The 22,078-nt window shown below is 41.6% G+C and overlaps 1 protein-coding gene across 9 annotated transcripts in view; it reads left to right on the top strand.

The window, feature by feature from the left end:
• The window catches only part of SCN8A (sodium voltage-gated channel alpha subunit 8), a 115,885-nt gene that overhangs the window by 43,745 nt on the left and 50,062 nt on the right, over positions 1 to 22,078 (top strand). For 4 of the 9 annotated variants that reach the window (XM_035002636.1, XM_035002631.1, XM_035002635.1 and 1 more), the window contains exons 9-11: positions 398 to 604; positions 1,459 to 1,752; positions 11,215 to 11,577. In XM_035002636.1, coding sequence (XP_034858527.1) covers positions 398 to 604; positions 1,459 to 1,752; positions 11,215 to 11,577 — 864 coding nt within the window. Of the gene's footprint in view, positions 1 to 397; positions 605 to 1,458; positions 1,753 to 11,214; positions 11,611 to 14,864; positions 14,868 to 18,626; positions 18,635 to 22,078 lie in introns of all 9 variants that reach the window. The other 5 variants (XM_035002637.1, XM_035002638.1, XM_035002633.1 and 2 more) reach the window with 3 other exon arrangements.

Here is a 22,078-nt window from a genome sequence, read left to right as displayed (position 1 = left end):
TAGAGGAAGCCATTTGGCCATTGGGATGCTAAGTGCTCTGCAATATGAAGGCGCACCACACAATAAAGGACTGTTCTTTTTTTTTTTTTTTAAGATTTTATTTATTTATTTGAGAGAGAGAGAATGAGAGAGAGCACATGAGAGGGGGTAGGGTCAGAGGAAGAAGCAGACTCCCTGCTGAGCAGGGAGCCCCTTGCGGGACTCGATCCCGGGGCTCCAGGATCATGACCTGAGCCGAAGGCAGTCGCTTAACCAACTGAGCCACCCAGCGCCCCAATAAAGGACTGTTCTACTCAAAATGCAGTGGTGCCCCTGCAGAGGAGTATTATCCCATGAGTTATTTTCAGCCTGGTTCATTTGATGCACGTGACTCAGAAAATGGTTTCTGTCTTGACAGACTTTACGAGCAGCTGGGAAAACGTACATGATCTTCTTCGTCTTGGTCATCTTTGTGGGATCTTTCTATCTCGTGAATTTGATCTTGGCTGTGGTGGCCATGGCTTATGAAGAGCAGAATCAGGCAACCCTGGAGGAGGCAGAGCAAAAAGAGGCTGAATTCAAAGCAATGTTGGAGCAACTTAAGAAGCAACAGGAAGAGGCACAGGTTGGTGATCAATTCTTTGCTACAGTAACTTCCTGCCAGATCACCATGACTAAGGCTCCATCTGATTGTCATTCCAGTTGATCTTTTTTAGGCACATGGTCAAACAGAAGTCATTAATCTGATTAAAATAACCCAAGTAACAACTGCAGATGGTTGGTCCAGTTATTCCATTTGTCTTAATGGCCCAATTGTTTGTTAATATGATCTCTAGTTGAATTTCTCAACTGTTTAGTGTTCATCTGCTCTGGTGGCTGGGAGGAAGACAAGTGGCCAGAGCAGGGTATATGGTGTCTCATGTAAGCACAGCCTTTTTGTTGAGGAAATCGTTAGGATCTCCTTCAGAGATTCTCTGCAGTCATGAAAATATTGGCTGTAATTGAAAAGAAGACACATGTAAGATAGTAAAGTAAAATTTGAAAAACAGACTAGTGATCCCACCACCCTAACACTTTGCTCTCTGATCCTTATCCAAATACACAAATGTTTTTATACTGTTGGGCCCATAATATATAATATAGTTTCTTAGCATTCATTTTCAGACTTGCCCCAAAGAAATTTTTGGTACCAAGAAGGCAGCTAAGTTCTTGTCTGAGAAACTCGAGAGAATAAATCCCAGAGTTCTCACCACTGGGTTCTGCCCTGATTACATAGGGCCATGTGCCATAACACAGATCAACCAGAAAATGGAGACAGCCAGGTCCTGGCCACAGTCTCCTCAACGGGCTGGTCCGCCTTCCTCCTTTCCTCTGCTTCCCCCACATGTGGGAAAGGAAGTGATCTGCACTGGTCACGTGGCTTCGGGGGGCTCCAGTTAACAGCTTCTGACCGGCCTGCCACTGTGGCTCCTCCCCTAGGCTGCTGCAATGGCAACCTCCGCAGGCACTGTCTCAGAAGATGCCATCGAGGAAGAAGGTGAAGAAGGGGCAGGCTCTCCTCGCAGCTCCTCTGAAATATCTAAACTCAGTTCCAAGAGTGCCAAAGAAAGACGTAACAGGAGAAAGAAGAGGAAGCAGAAGGAACTCTCTGAAGGAGAGGAAAAAGGGGATCCTGAGAAGGTGTTTAAGTCGGAGTCAGAAGATGGTATGAGGAGGAAGGGCTTTCGGCTGCCAGACAACAGAATCGGGAGGAAATTTTCCATCATGAATCAGGTAAACTCTCTGCGCTGGGTCAAATAAGCCTAAGAAATTCTGCTTTTCCTAATCTCACTTGATTCTCGAATTCACTGTCTGCTCTTCATTTTCCAGCCCCTTCCCTACATCCTCTGGCCTACCTCTCCATGCTCCATACTCTTCTCTAGAGGCAGGTTTTGTGGGTGTGTTAGGATGGTCCTCTGCTACAAGGCTGTCCTCCCCACCCCCAACTGCTCTAGCCAGCCCTAGGACCGTGTGATCACCTTTGGCAGACTTACTTCAGCTGGAAGATCCGTGTCACACCAGTGGGCCTTCCATTCTGAAACTTCAGGAAGTACCTTTCTCCTTAAACCTTGGAACATCAGAATTTAGCTTTCAAACATCTCTGTTTAAGAACTGCATATAATTATAGGTTAAAAAAAAAAAGAGTTCTGAAACTCTTTAGGTCACCTTATTTGAGTGTGGCAAATTCTAGTAATTAATTATTCTAGATATAGTGTCATGCTGATAAATTAACCTATGGTAGATTAAAAGCCTCCAGTTGTAGCCAACTTTGATAAATGGGGAAACTAAGAGAAAGAGAGAGGAGAGGACTTATGGATAATTGCTGAGCATTCTGTTACTATAAATAATACTACATAACACCTATTTTTGGATTTCAAAGAACACCACCAAAATCCAATTCTTAGGCCATTTAATTCCCCATTTTAAGGAAATGCTAGAAAGTTTGTATGGTATAGAATAGATTACAGTTACCAGTTTTATGGCAGAGTACCCAGTGTTTTTTTTTATCTCCCAGAGATGCTTCACTGTGCCTCTCCCTTGTATCTCTCACCTCCCAGTTCAGTCTCTGCTAGTCCTGTTCATTTTATCACAGCAGAATCTCTCTCGTATCATCCCCTTCTTTCTATCCTGTTAATCCTTAGTTGAGACCTTTGTTTTGTTTCATTCTACTACAATTAGCCAATGCAGGTTAGTTTCCTCTGATCTTTCTCCCTCTCCTGCATGTTTTCTATACCATTGACAGAGCGCTTCTTAGTAAAACAGAGCTCTCATTATTCACTCCCAAGCAGTCACGGAGTGCCTGTCATGCGTCGGGGATTATGACGGGTCCTAGAGATTCATGGGGGTTCAAACACCATCCCTGTCGTGAAGCGGCCTCTAACACTAATTTCTGTAATAGCATCGGTGGTTCCATATTGTTACATAATTGCACTAGGCTGGAGTGTTTTAGAGGGCACAGATCTACTGCAGCCTGGAGGCTCGGCAACAGCTTTCTTGGGAAGGTAAATAAGGGACAAATGGGAATTAGGTAATGTATGTGTTGTTGGTGAGGGAGCAGTAGGACAGAAGAAAGGACAGGCCAGATTTGGAAGAAAAGTAACTTCCGGTATGGAACCCCAAGCTTGAATTACTTGTTGGATAACCAAGTAGAGAGGTCTTTTAGACACACAGACAGGCAAGTGATAGCTTTGGGAAGAGGTTCTGAGGTGAGAGACGGTGACTGGAACCGTGAGACTTGAGATACTCAGAGAGGTTGTGTCAGGTAAAGAAAGGAATGGTGGGCTAGGGACACGACCACTGATGTCCATGGGCATTGGAGATGGAGCTCATGAAGGAAAACAAATGAATGGTCATCAGAAGTGCCTAGAGAACCAGTTCAGTGAAGCCCGGAGAGCACAAAGGTTGGAGAAAGCAGGGGAGTGATCAATGGATTGAAATTTAATGGAAATGCTTCATGTGCTCAGAATTGGAAATATGTACTGGATTTGGCAATATAAGTCATTGAGAACTTTAAAGACATATTTCAGTCCAGCATAAGGATGGATACCATATGGAATACAGGAAATTCAAAGTCCTTTTGGAGGGAATGAGAGATTGAGTAGGGGGTTTAAAGAAAATATTGACAGTGTAGAATAGTTATCATGAAGAATGGGAGAGGGAATTATCCTAATCAAATTCACTCTGTTTACTAACAAAGCGCCAGCCCTGTAGCTGGCAGCCCTAGCAGCCCCCTCTTCTGGTCTTCTCAGTCCCCAGTCACTGCGCCCTGTCAGGCACCCTGCGCTTACACTAGAATGAACTGCTAGATGCTTCTCATATGTTTGTTTCCTACCCTCAGTTTTGCTCCAGAAACCCCTCTCTAAGATGCCCTATTTTTCTCTCAATGTCCACACCATACTTATTCTTCACATCCTTCTCTCAGAAAACCATCCCTGACCTCCCCCATTCCACACTTCATTGGACATTACCATTTCATCTTTCTATTATGTTTTATACATACCTCTTTATGTGTTGCTTTTTACTCTGCATGGACTCATATTCTTTCCTCTCAGATAAAGTGCTAAAAGCAGGGCCTGCATATGGCTAGCATTCAGATATTTGTTGGACAAATGAATGGGGGATTTTTATAAATCTGATTTCACCTCTTCTGGGACTTCTTTGTGGCCTGGAACCATCTCTCTGTCTCACCTTCACCTCACCTTTCTCCTAGTTCAGCTTTTTTTGGGAAAAAGTGTGATTCAGCTTTGTTGTCATCCAACCCTTGTCTTGAGAGCCGTCATTGAGCTAGTTAATGAATACCTTAGTGCTGTTATTGAATGGTCTCTGATTAATCTATAGGCTTTAGCACAGAGTTGCACTGATTGCTCCCTAGCTCAAAAAATAAAACTGGGCTTCTGAAATGTCCTGCTTTGCATGAAAATGTTCACTTCCTCTCATTTCTCCATCTGAAAAAAATTGTAGATTCCTAGAGGGCATGGCTGTCTGCCAAGACTTGCTGAGAAACCCCACATGGAAGTCATATTCTTTGTCCCAGGACTATTCTGCAGTTTCTCTGGTTTTATCTGGAAGAATGACTGAGGAAACTGAGGCCAAGAGAGATTAACTAACTCACCTAAGGTCATATGGCTAATAGGTGTTAGAATCAGGATTTGAACGAGGTCCTTCAGACCGCAGAGCTTGTACTCCTGAACACTACGGTATATAGCCACCCCTCCCCACTCACCACCACACATACATGGTCTTCTCTTATTGGCTCACCAGTGAATGTGGCTTCTGTTTCCCATGGCCAGTTCAGGTGTATGTCCGTCTCCTTTATTGCCAGATCTTCAGAGAGCCCCTTAAGACATCTGCCCACCCCATCTCCTACTCATTTCTCTATAAAATTACTGCTTTTGTTATAGGGCTTAGGACAGTTCATAAATAGTAAGTATTATTAGTTTTTCATAGTATTTTAATTTTTCCTTTGCAGCATTTCTCAAGCTTTTTGGTCTTAGGACCCCTTGATGTCCTTAAAAATTGAGGACCTTGGGGCACCTGGGTGGCGCAGTCGATGGAGCGTCCAAATCTTGGTTTCAGCTCAGATTTTGATCTCAGGGTCATGGGATCGAGCCCCACATCTGGTTCAGCATGGAGTCTACTTAAGACTTTCTCTTTCTCACTCTCCCTCTACCCCTCCCCCTCACGCTCTCTTGCTCGCTCAAAAAAAATTTGAAATTAATAAATCTTTTTAAGATAAATAAATAAATAAGAATCCTTTGCTGTATTAGCACCATAGATCTATAACTCATGAATGATTTGTAGTATCATGCACTGATCATTTGGGAAGTACTGGTTCACTGAGTTACACAGATCTTCCAAGTACTGACACACAGTATTAAAAAATCACATACATTATTATCACTACCAGCTCATCAGGAAAGTCCAAATACTGTGAAACTGTCAGGCTCCCAGAGTCCACTCTATACTTGTGAGAAAATGAAAGTGATAAAGGCAGATATCATCTTAGTATTTATGAAATAGTTTTGACCTCTTGAGCCCCCTTAAAAGGATCACAGGACCCCCAGGAGTTGCTACACCACACTTTGAGAATGCCTGCTGTTTGGGGAAGAAAAAGTGAAGTGAAGAAAAAGTGAAATATGGCATGGACATAGAACATTTAAATCACCAAATTGTCACATTCTAAGCATCCCAGTCACTGTTAAGCCTTGTCCCAACAGACGGCTGACATGGATGCCCTAAAATCCTCAGTTTTTCCGTGGAAAAATATGAGGGCCACCTCCTCAAATCAAGAACACCCCAGAGCCATTCTCCTAAGCAAGCACCTAGACCTAAGGTAGTATATTTAGTTAGCTGTGATGTGCCTGCCTGAAAGGGACCAGAAGCTCCTGATTGGTGGACAGGGAAGATTTTGAAGACAGAAGCTAAGGCCCACGCATTTTATAAAGCAGCCTGGATCCCAGGAGTTAATAGAGCCAAGGGTCCTGAGTCATCACTGAAACCCTCCAGCCCAGGGAAGCTGAGACTGGAGAGAGGCTGAGGTGGATAACCTCAAGACGTATCTCCTTAGAGAATGGGCTAGAGCAAGATTGAATGCTGGGTCCAAGGAGAGATGGGGCAAATTATCTTTTCCCCTTCCACATTTATTACAGGCAACTCTTTTGCCAAGAATGGAACAGGAAATTAAAGAATAATAGATTGTTTTCTTTTAGTGTGTATTGTCTTAGGATCCTCATTTCTGTGTGTTTGTAGGTCACTGAATTGATCATTATGTTACTTATCACTTCCCTATCAGTTAAGAATAGATCTCATATAGTATATATTTCTGACTAGGCTGCAGGGTGTAAGAGAGCAGGGACCATGTTGTATTTCTTCTTTACCACTATATCCATCTCACTTAATACACAGTGGGTATTTAATGATCATTTGTCAAATAAATGAAGCCTCTTTCCTAATGTACCGTGTAGTGTCAGCAGCCAGCATTGGCTTAATGTAAAACCACAGATTTAGTCCAGGGAAGTGAACTTCTATGAGAAGTGAGGCAGTGACCCAATGCAGGTGCGGGGTAATGCTCAGGTGTGGGGGGCTAATTTACAGTATATAATCTAAATACATGTTCATTAAATTAAGCACTGTACCTACAATATACAAAGCACTCCAGGAGATACAAAGATGAATCAGGCAGATTGCCCCCAAAGAGCTTGTAGTTGGTTAAAAAGGAAAGCTAAAAGCATGTATATAAAGAACTGTAGTAGAAAGTAGAGCTCGGGGCGCCTGGGTGGCTCAGTCGTTAAGCGTCTGCCTTCGGCTCAGGTCATGATCCCAGAGTCCTGGGATCGAGCCCCGCATCGGGCTCCCTGCTCAGCAGGAAGCCTGCTTCTCCTTCTCCCGCTCCCCCTGTTTGTGTTCCCTCTCTCTCTGTGTCTCTCTCTGTCAAATAAATAAAATCTTTAAAAAAAAAAAAAGAAAAAAGAAAGTAGAGCTCAAGTACTGTAAAACAGAGGCTCGGGGCTGTGGAAGGGTGAAGGAGGTTTATAGAGGAAGAAGCTGAAGGGCTGGACCATGGACAGTGGCGAGGATTTCCACAGCTGGAAGTGCAGAACATACAGACCTGCAGGCAGTGTGGCTCCATGGTCGGGTCTGTGAGGGGAAAGAGTGAAAGATAAAATGGAAAAACTAAATTAGGGTCAAAGCTGGAAGGATCTTGAAGGACATTTTTAGGACATTGATTGATGATATTAAGTGTTATCATGGGATTCAGCAAAGGAGGCCAAGAGTGCCTGAGTCTTGTCTTGTCCTGGCCATATTTCTCTTTAGTGAGCCCTGCAAGGGAGATACATATGCCCAAGGCACTGTTTATTAACATCTAGGGAGATATATACACCCAAGGCACTTTTATTAACATCTAACACAGAACCTCAGCTGAACTGAACGTGTGGGTAGAAGCTCAAAGATATTTCCTATCCCCCTCCCCCTGCCATCCAATCTTGGAATCTGACTGTATTTTTTTTGAAAAAAGATTTTATTTATTCATTTGAGAGAGATAGAGCACAAACCGGGGGAGAGGGAGAGGGAGAAACAGACTCCCTGCTGAGCTGGGAGCCCGACATGGGGCTCAATCCCAGGATCATGACCTGAGCCCCCAGGCGCCCCAAGGGATCTTACTGTATTAATTATCATTTTTATTTTCTGTATTTTATGATGCTTTGACATTTTAGGAGGCTTGCTAGCTGGGGAGAGACTGCCCCTCCCAGTGCAAACTTCATTCCTAGACAGTGAACAACTTGTCTGGAAGTGTGCCTTTCATATACAAATCAACCAATCCAAACCCTCAGCCCCAACTTTTTATCTAACGCTCACACACCAAGACACACCAAACCAAAGTTTCCCCTGCCCTCAATCACTTTTAGCTAGGACCACTCCTATAGACCAGAGCCTGCTGAAATTACTCAAACCGCCCAATCCTAAACTTGTCAGATGTGCCTACTCTGCCTCAGCCGTTCCTTCTGAGGAAACCATCATACAGGTTCGGAACCATGCTTTTCCCTTGCTCCTTTTGCCTCCTAACTGACCCTAGTACCTCCTCATGAGGCCCTGCCTGGCATGGCGTGGCATGCCCCCTTCTCTTGAGAGCTATTAAGTAATAAACTCTTCCAAAAGTCGCTGTCTCTGTGTCTGCCACCTTACCATTTCTCATTAGAACAAAATCAGAGGCACAATAGGAAGGCATTGCCTTCAGCATAGCACATTGCCCTAAGGTATAAAAATTTAGGGGATGCCAAACAAAAGGACAATTGAAAATATTAGTGTCTTTAAGTTTTCTTTAACCCAGAAAATTTAAATCCATTGTAAGGCTTTCCAAATTTACCTGTCTTATAATCAGGGCCTTTGGGGTATTTTAAATTCAGGAGTGGGATAGATGTCACTTGGATACATATTAGTATATTTATTACAAAGGAAAAATAAGGTCATAATTTTTCAAATAAAAATAAATCTGATTTGGCCAATTGCTTTGACAATAAGGACTGGCTTTGCTAACTATATCATATGGTAGATAGTTTTGTAAATTAAATGAGCTAAATCTGTGGCTTTAAGGTTTTGATGAAAATATCTTTAAAGCATGTAATAAGATAAAATTATTTTATTAAAAAATTAATGTTGGAAAAAATGTTGGCAGTGATGTATTGAAATTAATGATATTTTGATTATTCCAACCATTTCTTTTGGGTTAAATAATGTTCCTTTAAGTAAAAGAATAACCTCTTTAAGAGTAACCCATATTTTTATTAGTAAATAAAAATGAATCCTTTTTGGCATCCTCAGAAATCAAGAAATGGAATACTAACAACTAGGTAACAAATCATGGGGCAAGTTGAGTGGTTTAGAGTTCTTTGCTTTCAGTAAAGTCGAAAGACTACCTGATTTGATTGTCAGCCAACAGATCATTAAGATAAATTGTGCTGATAGCTTACTCTGTGATTCTGGTGTATCATTTGAAAGGAGATCAAAGAATTGAGTGCCATTACTATAACCAAATTCTTCTGTTCCAAGATACTATTTATGTGAATAAGGTTTCTCAGCACTTAAAAATCTAAATATTAGGGGCGCCTGGGTGGCTCAGTTGTTAAGCGTCTGCCTTCGGCTCAGGTCATGACCCCAGAGTCCTGGGATCGAGCCCCGTATCAGGCTCCTTGCTCGGTGGGAAGCCTGCTTCTCCCTCTCCCACTTCCCCTGCTTGTGTTCCCTCTCTTGCTGTGTCTCTCTCTGTCAAATAAATAAAATAAAATTTTAGGGCGCCTGGGTGGCTCAGTTGGTTAAGCAACTGCCTTCGGCTCAGGTCATGATCCTGGAGTCCCGGGATCGAGTCCCGCATCGGGCTCCCTGCTCAGCGAGGAGCCTGCTTCTCCCTCTGACCCTCCCCCCTCTCATGTACTCTCTCTCATTCTCACTCTCTCAAATAAATAAATAAATCTTTAAAAAAATAAATAAAATAAAATAAAATTTTTTAAAACTCTAAATATTAGATAGGGAAGGGAGAGTTGATGTTGAGCCATGTTTGATTCTAATAATAAATAATACTGTCTACAAATATTTCATCACCAAAACACCAATTGGAAAAAAAACTCACTAAGAGATACATTTTAATAAAATTTTCTTTTTAAGCTTAGTAATTACTTATAAAATGTGTATGTATATATCTTGATCAATCTTACTGATAAGAATTGTAATAAAAAATCAATCCAAGAGAATTTTTAAAAATTCTTAGAGACTCATGGTCACAGGAATTTTTTTAAAATTTTAAGTACAGTTTATTTATAACTTTTTGTTGAAGAAAATTATTGATCAAAGGTGATCAATAAAATATAGTAAAGCATAAAAATATACATTAGCATACAATTCTCTAGGGAATATGGGATTGGAAGTATGGGTTGAAAGAGAAAAAGAAATGAGGAGAAATTTGTAAGTGATAAATAAAAGTTTTATTTTAAATTGTCAGTGCAGGGGCACATGGGTGGCTCAGTCGGTTGAAGATCTGCTTTCTGCTCAGGTCATGATCCTGGAGTCCCGGGATTGAGATCAAGCCCCACACTGGGCTCCCTGTCAGCAGGGAGTCTGCTTCTCCCTCTGCCCCTCACTCTGCTCGTGCTCTCTCTCATTCTCTCTCTCAAATAAATAAATAAAATCTAAAAAATAATAATAATAGTAATAAAAATAAATACAGTGTCAGTGCAGAGGGCACTTGGGTGGCTCAGTTGGTTAAGCGTGTGACTATTGATCTCAGCTTGGGTCTTGATCTCAGGGTTGTGAGTTCAAGCCCCAAGTTGGGCTCCACACTGCATGTGGAACCTACATAAATAAATAAATAAATAAATAAATAGTGCTGGGAATTATGTAATTTACATATTTAAACTTTTGATGGAGGCGCTTGGGTGGCTTAGTCCATTAAGCATCTGCCTTTGGCTCAGGTCATGATCCCAGGGTCCTGGGATCTAGCCCCACATCCCGCTCCCTACTCCCTGCTCAGTGGGGAGCCTGCTTCACCCTCTCCCTCTACCCCTCCTCCCACCCCCTCATGCTCTCTCTCTCTCTTTGCACTCTCTCTCAAATAAAATCTTTTAAAAAAATAAACTTTTGATGAAAAAAATGTTGACTTTAAAATGGAGTAGGTGGGAGCATACCTGATATTCAGCTGAACAAAACATGCTTCAAGACCACTGTTGGCATAGGACTTACCTCCAGGGCGTGTACTCATTGAGAGAATAGCAAGTGATAAAGCACTTTTACATTCTGTCCTTTTTGTCAAGTGTGGCATGGACTCTAGCTTGAGTAAATGAAAGGCACACTTGATGTGAGCTCAGAGTGATGAGAAACAGACACACCGATGTGTTTCCCGGGGGATTAGCTACATAGAGCTCGAGATAAGAGCATCGTTGCAGTGCATGGGTGAACGGTGAGTAGGATTTGGGTATGGTTGGCTGGTTGCGAGGCTATGGGGCAAGAAGCGAGTGCTTACGGGTGTTGAGAAGTACTACAAACGCAACACCCGGAAGTGCTTTCTGGGAACACTTGTGTTCCGATAGCAGGAGTGCAAGGCTGGGGCCAGGATGGGGAGGCAAACAGCCTTTGCTCAGCCTGTGCGGGGTCCCCTTCCCGTCTCACGGTGCCTCTGTGTCTTTCTCTGTCTCCTTGCCCCTGCAGTCACTGCTCAGCATCCCGGGCTCCCCGTTCCTCTCCCGGCACAACAGCAAAAGCAGCATCTTCAGCTTCAGGGGGCCCGGGCGGTTCCGCGACCCGGGCTCGGAGAACGAGTTCGCGGACGACGAGCACAGCACGGTGGAGGAGAGCGAGGGCCGCCGGGACTCGCTCTTCATCCCGATCCGGGCCCGCGAGCGCCGCAGCAGCTACAGCGGCTACAGCGGCTACAGCCAGGCCAGCCGCTCTTCGCGCATCTTCCCCAGCCTGCGGCGCAGCGTCAAGCGCAACAGCACGGTCGACTGCAACGGCGTGGTGTCCCTCATCGGCGGCCCGGGCTCCCACATCGGCGGGCGGCTCCTGCCAGAGGTGAAAATAGATAAGGCAGCTACCGATGACAGTGTAAGGAAGTAAACACATAGACCGAGCCTAGGCATGGCAGTCTCTCCCGCGCCCTCCTCCCTTCTCTCCCGCCCGGCCTCTGGCTCCCACGCTCAACTCTCCCGTCCCCCCCGCCCCCCCGCCCCCCCCCGGCCGCTTCTGTCTTCTCCCTCCCGGTTTGTTTCTGTTTCTCCCTTCAGCCCCTCCTTGTTTTCCCTTTCACTTTAATCCCTGCTCTGTCCCCCCCCCCCCCCCCCCCACCTCCTCCCTTTTTCTTTCTTTTTCCCCCCCCCCTCCACCCCTCCCTTTTTTTTTTTTCCTCCTTTTCCTCCCCCCCCTCGTTGCTCGCCTCTATCCGCCCACTTGCCTCCCCCCCCCCCCCCCCCCCACCCTGCTTTGACTGAATGCCTCTGGCCAGCGGATCCTGCCCGGATGGAATGAGAATGGCATCCTGCCACCACCAATGACCAAGTCTGAGCCGGTTTGGAACTACCATTGCTTCTCTCCCTCCCACGTCCTCTCCTCATAGGGAAACAGCCTGGAATTTAAAGCTCTTATCTTTCTGTTAAAACAACAACAACAACAACAATATAGTTCAGAATAATTTTCCAGTCTCCTCTGTAAGAATGAGGTGTGATTTTTCCAAAGAGGAACGTGGATACCTGGTGCTGCGGGCAGGAGGTGTGCACCAGGGAGAGCCAAGCAAGGAGAGGTTAGGGAAGCCGGTGCAGAACTGGAGCTAGACATTCAAAAGGGATTGAAATGGAAATAAATCAAAGGAGGGAAAAGTGGGAGGTTGGGGCAAGAACACATGGTGTATGGGGGAGGAAGGAAAAGGGAAGCGAAAGATGAATTTTAAATGTAATCAAATGTCAGGCTCTGGAGGAGCTACATATAATAGCTTCGTAAAATCACTTGTCTAGGGGTTTGGATAATGGCTCCCCTCTTTGGGAAAAGCCATCTCTTAACACTTCTTTAAATTCTAAGCTGTTTATACCTTTTTTTGTAGTTTCAAATTCTTGTAACCTCAGCGATCCTCATCCTCTGTACATCTAACTCCTTAACTTCCCTCAGTCCTTCCTTAGCTGGCATAAACTCCATGGGATAGCATGCCAGTCCATTTTGTTCTAACACTTCCTTCCCCTCTAACACAGCACGAAGACAGCCGGTCCTCTAATTAGCATGTTGCATGTGTGGAGGAAAACTGGACAGTCAAGGATGGAATAATTCACAATGATCTGTTTTTAACATTTCAGGACAGTTGTTGACTGTACAGATAAAAGGCACTTAAGGATGTGTTTGACATTGTCTTTTCTCTCCTGCCTTTTTATTTATTAGCAAAATACCCACCCCCCCACACACGTGCTTGTTTAGCTTTTTACAAGCTACAAACTACTTTTACATTCATTATTTAATTTGCTCTGAATAAAAATTTCTGTAAGGCTGACCAAGTGGAGAGCATTATCCCTGTTTTTAGATGGGGAAGTAGAGCTCAGAGAATTTGGGCTCCTGGAGGTCACGCAGCTCATTGTTGATAGAGCCAGAGTCTTCGGGAGAAGACAATCTTCTCTTTCTCAGTGAATTTTAATGCCTTCTCTGTTTAGGCACATAGGCATTTTTCTTCTGGAAAACTGTTTCTTTAGTATCAACTATAATAGGAACGGTAATAATAACAAACAGTGGTTCCAAAATCCCCCCAAAACCAGATAGTTGGCCAAAATAAATGTTATAGATGATTATCTTTACTCTAAATATAATTTTTGTTTGTCTCTAATTCTATATCTAGAGGTAAATTTTTAAGCTCCATAATTAGACAGTTATGTTCTTTGAAAAAGCAAGAGATGATATCAGTAGAGAATGAGGGGTGGGTCAGCATGGACAGTACAGTTTGGGCAACTCAAATGTTAAGAACCAAATTAAATTTTGACATTCTGGCTGGTTTTTTAAATATTTCAGCCAAATAATACATCTTGCTTTTTCTTTGAAAAGAAGGTATGAGAAAAGGTATTGAGGAAGGAAGAGATTGAACTTCAGCTAAAGGCAGATGAGCATGTTTGCAGGTTTGGTTCTTGGTTTTTTTGCAGCTTCTGTTATAATGTGTGGGGGGAAAAATTTGAGAGGCAGTTGAGCAGATGGTTGTGGAAGTAAGGCTGTCTGCACCACCTTACATTGTAGCCTACAGAGTCCTGCCTTTGGGTTTTGGGGCGCCTGCACACTCAACACCCTATAAGCACTTAGGGGATTCGTTGCAGAGGTCCTAAGCGATGATGGTGACAGATTTGAGGATTCCCAAGGCCAGGAGGGCAGATCCCAGAGTGGTAGGAAATGAGGTAGGCAGGACTATTTCATCCCCAAAGGCTTCATAACTAGGAAAAGCTATTTCATTAGAAGCCGTAAAGAAGCACTTCCTAGCTATTAATTGTGTGGCAATCTATGTAAGTTATATTAATAGGCCAAAAAGACAAAACAAAACAAACCCAGACTGCGTAGTGTGTGTGTGCTATGATAAAGACAAACTACCTACAGAGAGAGGGTGACTGACTAGAAGTTAATAGTAGTTGCCTTTGGGAGGGGAAATTAAAGGTGACTTTTTTTCTTCCTTACACTTTTCTGTTATTTACAGTTTTCCACAATGGACATAATAATTAGAGCCACCATATATTGGGTTCTTGCTATAGTTATGCTAAGCACTTTATATGCATGATCTCATTTAATTTCTTGTAATCATTGTGTTCAGTAGGTGGTTTTATCCTCTTAACAGGTGAGGTTCTGAGCCTTAGTGATTCATGGAAATGGAGCTTGAACCAAGGTCTTCCTGCTGTCAAAGAGGCCTTCCTGGCTGCTTGAATATTAGCTTCTTTGGGAAGTGGGAAAAACATCATTCATCTTAGAAGGACGCAACAGATTACTAATGTTACATGCAGTCCAGACCAGAGGAGCAGCGAATACCGCTTTAGGCTAGGATGTAGCGATTCCTACTGTCAAAACATTTGGGATGCGTCTCCAGTGGGTTAACCACTAGAGTGCTTCCATTGTATGCTCATGCTCTGTGGAGTGGTATGGGAGCTGCTGAGATGCACAAGCTGGGCTCACACAGTATTGATGCTTAGGCTATGCCACATCTGTATTTTTTCCTCAGACTCAAGTCAAGAAATATAATATTCTCAGGGCGCCTGGGTGGCTCAGTTGATTGAGCATCTGACTCTTGATTTCGGTTCAGGTCATGATCTCAGGGTCCTGAGAGCAAGACCCACGTTGGGCTCCACGCTCAGAAGGGAGTCTTCTTCTCTCCCTCTCCCTCTGCCCCTCTCCCTGCTTGTGCATATGCTCTCTCTCTCTCAAATAAATAAATCTTAAAAAAAAAAAAAAAAGAAATATAATATTCTCTGTGGAAAAAAAGATACCCGGACATCACCTCATTAGAGTTTCATCAGAAACTGTTTCACCTGTTCATTAATTATTCAGTTATGATTAGTGAGTATTTTTCAATAGTTTAGGAATTTTCACTTTTGCTTTTTGCTGAAGCAGAGGATGAGGGGACTTTTCCCGTGTCTTCATCTCTAAGCTGGAAAAGTAGGTGAGAATCTCATCACTCATGGAGAAAGCAGGTGCTGCTGACAAATCAAAAAATCACAAGTAACTCAGAAATCATGTTGCACTAGCTTACACAAGCATTATCTCATTTAATGCACACAGCTGATAGATACTACTCGTGTGTGCATTTCACTGAGGAGGAAACCAAGGCTTAGAGAAATAAAGTGGCTTGTCCAACATCACACAGTAAGTGGTAGGGTTAGGGCTTGAATACAGGCAGTCTGACTCCAGCGCACTGGCCGGTAACCAGGGCACTGCACCAACTCTGAAGCCCGGGTTCTTCAGTTTATTTACTGATGTGATCCTGGGAGATTAATGTCACCTTTCTAAGCCCATTTCCTTATCTGTAAAAAAGAGACAAAAGGACCTGTGCTATAAGGCTATTGTGAAGATTAAATGTAATAACATTTATAAACTGTGAAGCATATTATTTGGCCCATTCCTGGTGTTCAGAAAGCCAGTTTCCATTTATTTCCCTATACTTTTTTGGCCTGCTTAGCCGTGAGAAGTAGACATTAAGATTTCTCCTGAACTGCTTGACTTGGCAAGGGTTGCATTCCTTCTAAAATCTTAAAGAACCTTTGAGAAGAAGAAATTATTGTGCAATTATTTTAAAGCCGATTACTGCAAAAATTTGAGAAAGGCTTGAACAGGAGATAAATGGCTAGGTTCTTTAAAGCTACTTCTAAAATGCTCTAAATTTTAGTTCCAAGAAAGGTAACTGCCTGATAAATTTACGTTCATACATCTCCATCGGAAAGCAATTTAGTTGAGCTTCCTTGGGCAGATCTATAGAAATGTGGGCAAAATCTGCCATCTGCAGGTGTTATAGGATATCTCTTTGAGAAGGACAGCTACAACTTAGGAGGTTGGAAATCCGAGGCTAAATGTCCTAATAAACTTTGCATTTGGGTTGAGAGAAATGGAACAAATTTGTACTGAGTTTAACTTTCAAAGAATGTAATTAAGGTTCTCAGTGGCTTCCTCTGTTACTGATAGTTTTACATGAAAGCTGCTTAGAGGCTGAATTCTAAGAAGGCAGAAGCTCCTGCCTTTAAAACATTATTAATTCTTCTCTTTCCTCCCCAACAAAGTAAACAAAACAAACAAAAGAAATAAACACCTCCACTTACAGGAATGAAAAATGACCTGAAAAGATAGGTAAGGGGAAGGGAAAGAGTATGTGATCTTTCCACTGGTCCTTGGGTCTCAGCGTGGTTGAAGGAAGAAGTCCTCTCCCTCCCTCCCAGGTGATAATAACTGAGTAGCTGAGCCAATAGCAGACACACCTCCCAAGCAGAGTCTGGAGGAAGGGCGCCTCTGAAGCTGCTATACATGGGAGAGTCCACTCTAGCATTCCTTCCCTCCAGTTGGCTAAAATCTGACACAAGATACGATAGCCAACAACCCGGATGGTGCGGCCACTTTGGAGAACAGTGGCAGTTCCTCAAAAAATTAAACACAGAGTTACCATATGATCCAGCAACTCTGCTCCTAGGTAGAACTGAAAACAGTGTTCACACAAAAACTTGTACATGAATATTCATAAAATCATTATTCATAATAGCCAAAAAATGGAAACAACCCAAATGCCCATCAACTGAGGGATGGATAACTAAAATGTGACACATCCCTATTATGTAATATTATTCAGCCATAAAAGGGAATGACGTATTGATATGCGCTACAGCATGAATGAACCTTGAAAGCATGATGCTCAGCGAAAGAAGCCAGGCACAAAATGCCACATAATATACGATCCATTTATATGAAATGTCTAAAAGAGGCAAGTCTGTAAAGACAAAAAACAGATTATTGGTTGCAAGGGGCTAGGTAGAGGTGGGGCTTGGGATTGGCTGCTAACAAGTACTGTGTTTTTCTTTGGTATGATGGAAATATCGTGGAATACACTGTAAATATACTAAAGCCACTGAATTGCAGTAACTTTGAAACGGTTAAAATGGTGAATTTTATGTTATGTGCATTTCATCTCAATGTTGTAAAAGTTGAAAAGAAAGAAGCAAATAGCCTGGGCTTTCAGTGCCAGCTTTCAAAACTTCACCTGGGGACTGGGGTGCCTGGGTGGCTCAGTCGTTAAGCGTCTGCCTTCGGCTCAGGTCATGATGCCAGGATCCTGGGATCGAGCCCCACATCGGGCTCCCTGCTCGGCGGGAAGCCTGCTTCTCCCTCTCCCACTCCCCCTGCTTGTGTTCCCTCTCTCACTGTGTCTCTCTCTGTCAGACAAATAAATAGAATCTTAAAAAAAAAAAAAAAAAAGAATTCCAAGCTAAGAAACACTAGCTTAAGAACCTTGGCTAATTTTATTCTGTGTCTCTCTGTCAAATAAATAAAATCTTTAAAAAAAACTTCACCTAGGGAGGAAGGATTTCAGGAACTACATCCATCTTGGATTCCTGCATACCCTGGTTTTAACAGATCAGACTTTTTTAGTACAGATTTATTTTTCTCTGGATACTACTATCTTAGCCCCCAGTTAGTGTTTAGCACTTTTAAGTAATGTTCTTCATAGGGAGTTTTAGTTTATGTCATCCTAGGCAGTTAACAGTGATGAATATATGTTTGCTCCCTGTCTCTCCATTAATCGGTCAGATCTGATGAATAATGAGAGACTCCATGTTTAGACAACAACCAGACCATATATAAAAATAGGACTTTTGGGCGCCTGGGTGGCTCAGTTGGTTAAGCGACTGCCTTCGGCTCAGGTCATGATCCCAGGGTCCTGGGATCGAGTCCCACATCGGGCTCCCGGCTCAGCAGGAAGCCTGCTTCTCCCTCTCCCACTCCCCCTGCTTGTGTTCCTGCTCTTGCTGTCTCTGTCTCTGTCAAACAAATAAATAAAATCTTTAAAAAAAAAAAAAAATAGGACTTTCATCCACAACCTGCCCAAGAAGCCAGCCCCCTTATCAATGATAAACAAGCCAGGCAACCAGCCTGCTATAAGTCAGACTTGCAGGAAGCCAGATTGCTATCTCTAGTGACAATCCAGTAAGCCAAACAATAACTTCTATAACAATCAGCCCCAAATGGTCAGGACTTGATTACTAAGTGACACTTTCCCTAATTTCTGTTTCTGTTTTCAACTTAGGACCCAGCAGAGAAAGCCAAATATGCACCCCTAATCAATCACCTAGGATGCCCTGCTTCTCATTAGCCCACCTACAGCTTCCTCGTGCCAGCCACCTTGAAATCAAGGCACACCCGAAGTCTTCCCTTTTTTCCACTATAAAGCTTTTCCACTCTGCCTGCCTTTGAGTCTCTGGCAAAACACATGTGATGGTGGCTGACTCCCTACGTCAAGCTCAGAATTAATAGCTTTTCCCACTTGATTGATCTTCATTTATTTCCACACTATAGATAGCATTTTTTTAAAAGATTTTATTTATTTATTTGACAGAGAGAGACAGCGAGAGCAGGAACACAAGCAGGGGGAGTGGGAGAGGGAGAAGCAGGCCTCCCGCCGAGCAGGGAGCCCGATGTGGGACTCGATCCCAGGACCCTGGGATCATGACCTGAGCCGAAGGCAGACGCTTAACGACTGAGCCACCCAGGCGCCCTAGATAGCATTTTATACATATTATATACACACTCTGTGTCCCATATTCTTTCTCAAAGGAATTGTACTGCATAATCAGTATTGCAGCAGTGCAATGGGTAACTGTCACCCAAGAGTTACCAAGGGTGTGCATATGATGGTGGTGGAGTAGGAGCTGTCTGACCAGCTGAGAATTGTCCCCTACACCCCTTTGTACCACAAGACTCTCCCAGAAGGAACCCTTTCCTACTCAATCCCCTCACCTCTCTGAGCAACCTCTTCTATATGTATCACCATAGATTCGTTTTCTTTCATTTTCTTTTTTTTTTTTTTTTAAGATTTTATTTATTTGACAGAGAGAGAGACAGCGAGAGAGGGAACACAAGCAGGGGGAGTGGGAGAGGGAGAAGCAGGCTCCCCGCAGAGCAGGGAGCCCGATGCGGGACTCGATCCCAGGACTCTGGGATCATGACCTGAGCCGAAGGCAGTCGCTTAACCAACTGAGCCACCCAGGCGCCCCGTTTTCTTTCATTTTCAAGGACTCATACAATATGTATTTCTTATTTGGCTTCTTTCACTCAACAAGATGTTTTTGAGATACATCCATGTTGTTTCAATAGATCATTCCCTGTTATTGATGAGATTGATAAGGTACTTCATTGTATAAATACACTCTACTGTGTTAGTCCACTTTCCTGTTGATGGACATTCAGGTTGCTGAGAGCAGTCTTGTGCAACTCTTTTGGTAAATAAATGTTTTCATTTATATTGAATAATTATCTCAGAATGAAATTCCTGGGTCATATGGTAAATGTTATATTCAGCTTTATAAGAAACTGCCAAACAGCTCTCCAAAATAGTTACACCATTTTTTAATGCTCCTACCAACAGTATATTAGAGTTCCAATTGCTCCACATCCTAGCCAACATTTGGTGATGTTAGTCTTTGATTTTAGCATATTAGTAGTCATAAACTGTATCTTACCTGCTTTTAATTTGCATTTCCCTGCTGATTAATGATGATGAGCATCTTTTCATGTGCTTATTGGCTTCTCACAGATCTTTTATTAGTTGCTTATTTTTAAATCTTTTACCCATTATTGATTTGTTTTTATATGTTATGGATACAAGTCCTTTATCAGATACATAAATTTTTAATTTTGATGAAATCCAATGTAACAGTTTTTTCCTTTTATGTTGTTTTTTGCATCCTGTCCAAGTAATCTTTGCCATTACCCAAAATTGTGAAGTTATTTTCCTTCTATAAATTTTACAGTTCCGGGTTTTATATTCAGGTCTCTGATTTAGCTCAATTTGTGTGTGTGAAATTAGATGGGAGTTGACTTGGATGAATATCTAGTTTCTCAGTACCATTTATTAAAAAGACTTTACTTTCTCCATTGAATTGACTTGGCACCTTGGTCAAAAATCAATTGATGTACATGTGTGGGTCTGTTTCTGGATTCTGTTCTGTTCCCTTAGTCTGTCTATGCTTAGACCAATACTACATTTGTCTAATTACTGTAACTTTATAGTCTTGAAATGAGATAGCATAAGCCCTCCAAACAAAAAAATATTTTAAAGATTATTAAATAATCTCTTAAGAGATTAATTTGCTATTCAGATCTTTTTTAAAAGATTATTTTCCTATTCTAGATCCTTTGCGTGTCCTTATGTATTTTAGAATCATTTTCTATCAGTTTCTTCAGAAAAGCCTAGAATTCTTAGAGTGATTGCTGGCAATAATGGATGTCCTTGAGTCTTTCAATCTGTGAATGTGGTATAGTTCTCATTTATTAAAGTCTTCTCAAGTTTCTCTCAGCAAAGTTGTATAGTTTGTATTGGATGTCTTACCCATCTTTCATTAGTTTTATTCCTTGGTATTTGTGTTTTTTGATACTGTTGTAAAAGGTATAATTTTTAAATTTTTTGTTTTCAAGTATTTGTTGTTGCCAGAACATAGAAATACAGTTAATTTTTGTGTATGACCTTGTATCTCATCACCTTGATAAATTAACATATTGGTTCTATTAGGTCTTTTTTTTTTTTTGTAAATTCCATAGGGTTTTCTACATGCACTATAATATTGTCTGTGTATAACAGCAACTGCACCTTTATGCCTTTTACTTATTTTTCTTGCTTTATTGCACTAGCTAGGACTTGAGATACAAAATTGCATAGAAATTATAAAAGCAAACATTCTTCCTTGTTTCCATTATTAGAGGAAGAGAATTTAATGTTTCATCAAGAAGTATAATGTTAGCTGTAGATTTTCATAGATATTTTTTATCAGATTGAAGCTGCTACATTCTATTCCTGGCTCACTAAGAAATTTTATTATGCAGAGGTGTTGAATTTTATTAAATGTTCTTTTTCTGCATCTGTGAGATAATCAGATGGTTTTTCTCCTTTATTCTATTAAAGTGATGAATAACATTGACTTTTTTCCTAATGTGAAACTAGCCTTCCTAATATAAGCCCTGTTGATTGTGATATATTATCTTTGTATATATTTGCTTGTTTTGTTAAGAATTTAACATCGTTGTCCATGAGGGATATTGGTCTCTCATTTTCTTTTCTTGTGGTGTTTTTGGCAGGTTTAGTATCAGGTTATGTTAACTTTATAAAACAGGTTGAGAAGTATACCCTTATCCTCTATTTTCTGAAGGAATTGGTATTAGTATTGGTATTGGTATTATTTTTTCTGTAAATGTTTGGTAGAATTCACTGGTAGAGCCATCTGGACCTAGACTTCTATTTATTGTAAGGTTTTTTTCAATTATAGTTTCTAATGTGGGCTATTTAGATTTTCTGTTTCTTCTATCAGTTTTGATAAGTTGTGTTTTGATAAGTTTGTCCATTTCATACAAGGTGAAATGACATGAAGTTGTTTACAATATATCCTTTTTTTTTTTTTTTAGGTTAGACCACTTAGATTTTTGGGTTTATTTATTATCATACTGTAGCTTATCATACTCTGACTAATATAAATATTGTATAGAAGGTTTCCATCTTACAATGGTTCAACTTAGAATTACGGTATGTTCTTATTATCCTAATAATGCCTATAGGATTTGTAGTAATGTTCCCATTCCTTTTCCTGAAAATTACCATTTGTGTTTTCTTTTTTTCTTGATCAGTCTTGCTAGGGAATTATCAATTTTAGTAATCTGTTTTTAAAAAAACATTTGCCCTTTTTGATTGTCTATTGTTTGTCCACTTACTAATTCATTAATGTCCATTCTTATTTTTATTATTTCCTTTCATCTACTTACTCACAGTTTAATTTGATCTTTTTCTAATTTCTCAAGGTGAAAGCTTAGAGCATTGATTTTATATCTT

The sequence above is a fragment of the Mirounga leonina genome, unplaced genomic scaffold (assembly GCF_011800145.1).
Source record: "Mirounga leonina isolate KUSES-001 unplaced genomic scaffold, KU_Mleo_1.0 Mir_126, whole genome shotgun sequence".
Taxonomy (NCBI): domain Eukaryota; kingdom Metazoa; phylum Chordata; class Mammalia; order Carnivora; family Phocidae; genus Mirounga; species Mirounga leonina.
Note: the sequence above shows the minus strand (reverse complement) of the source record. Positions and strands in the feature narration are given on the sequence as shown.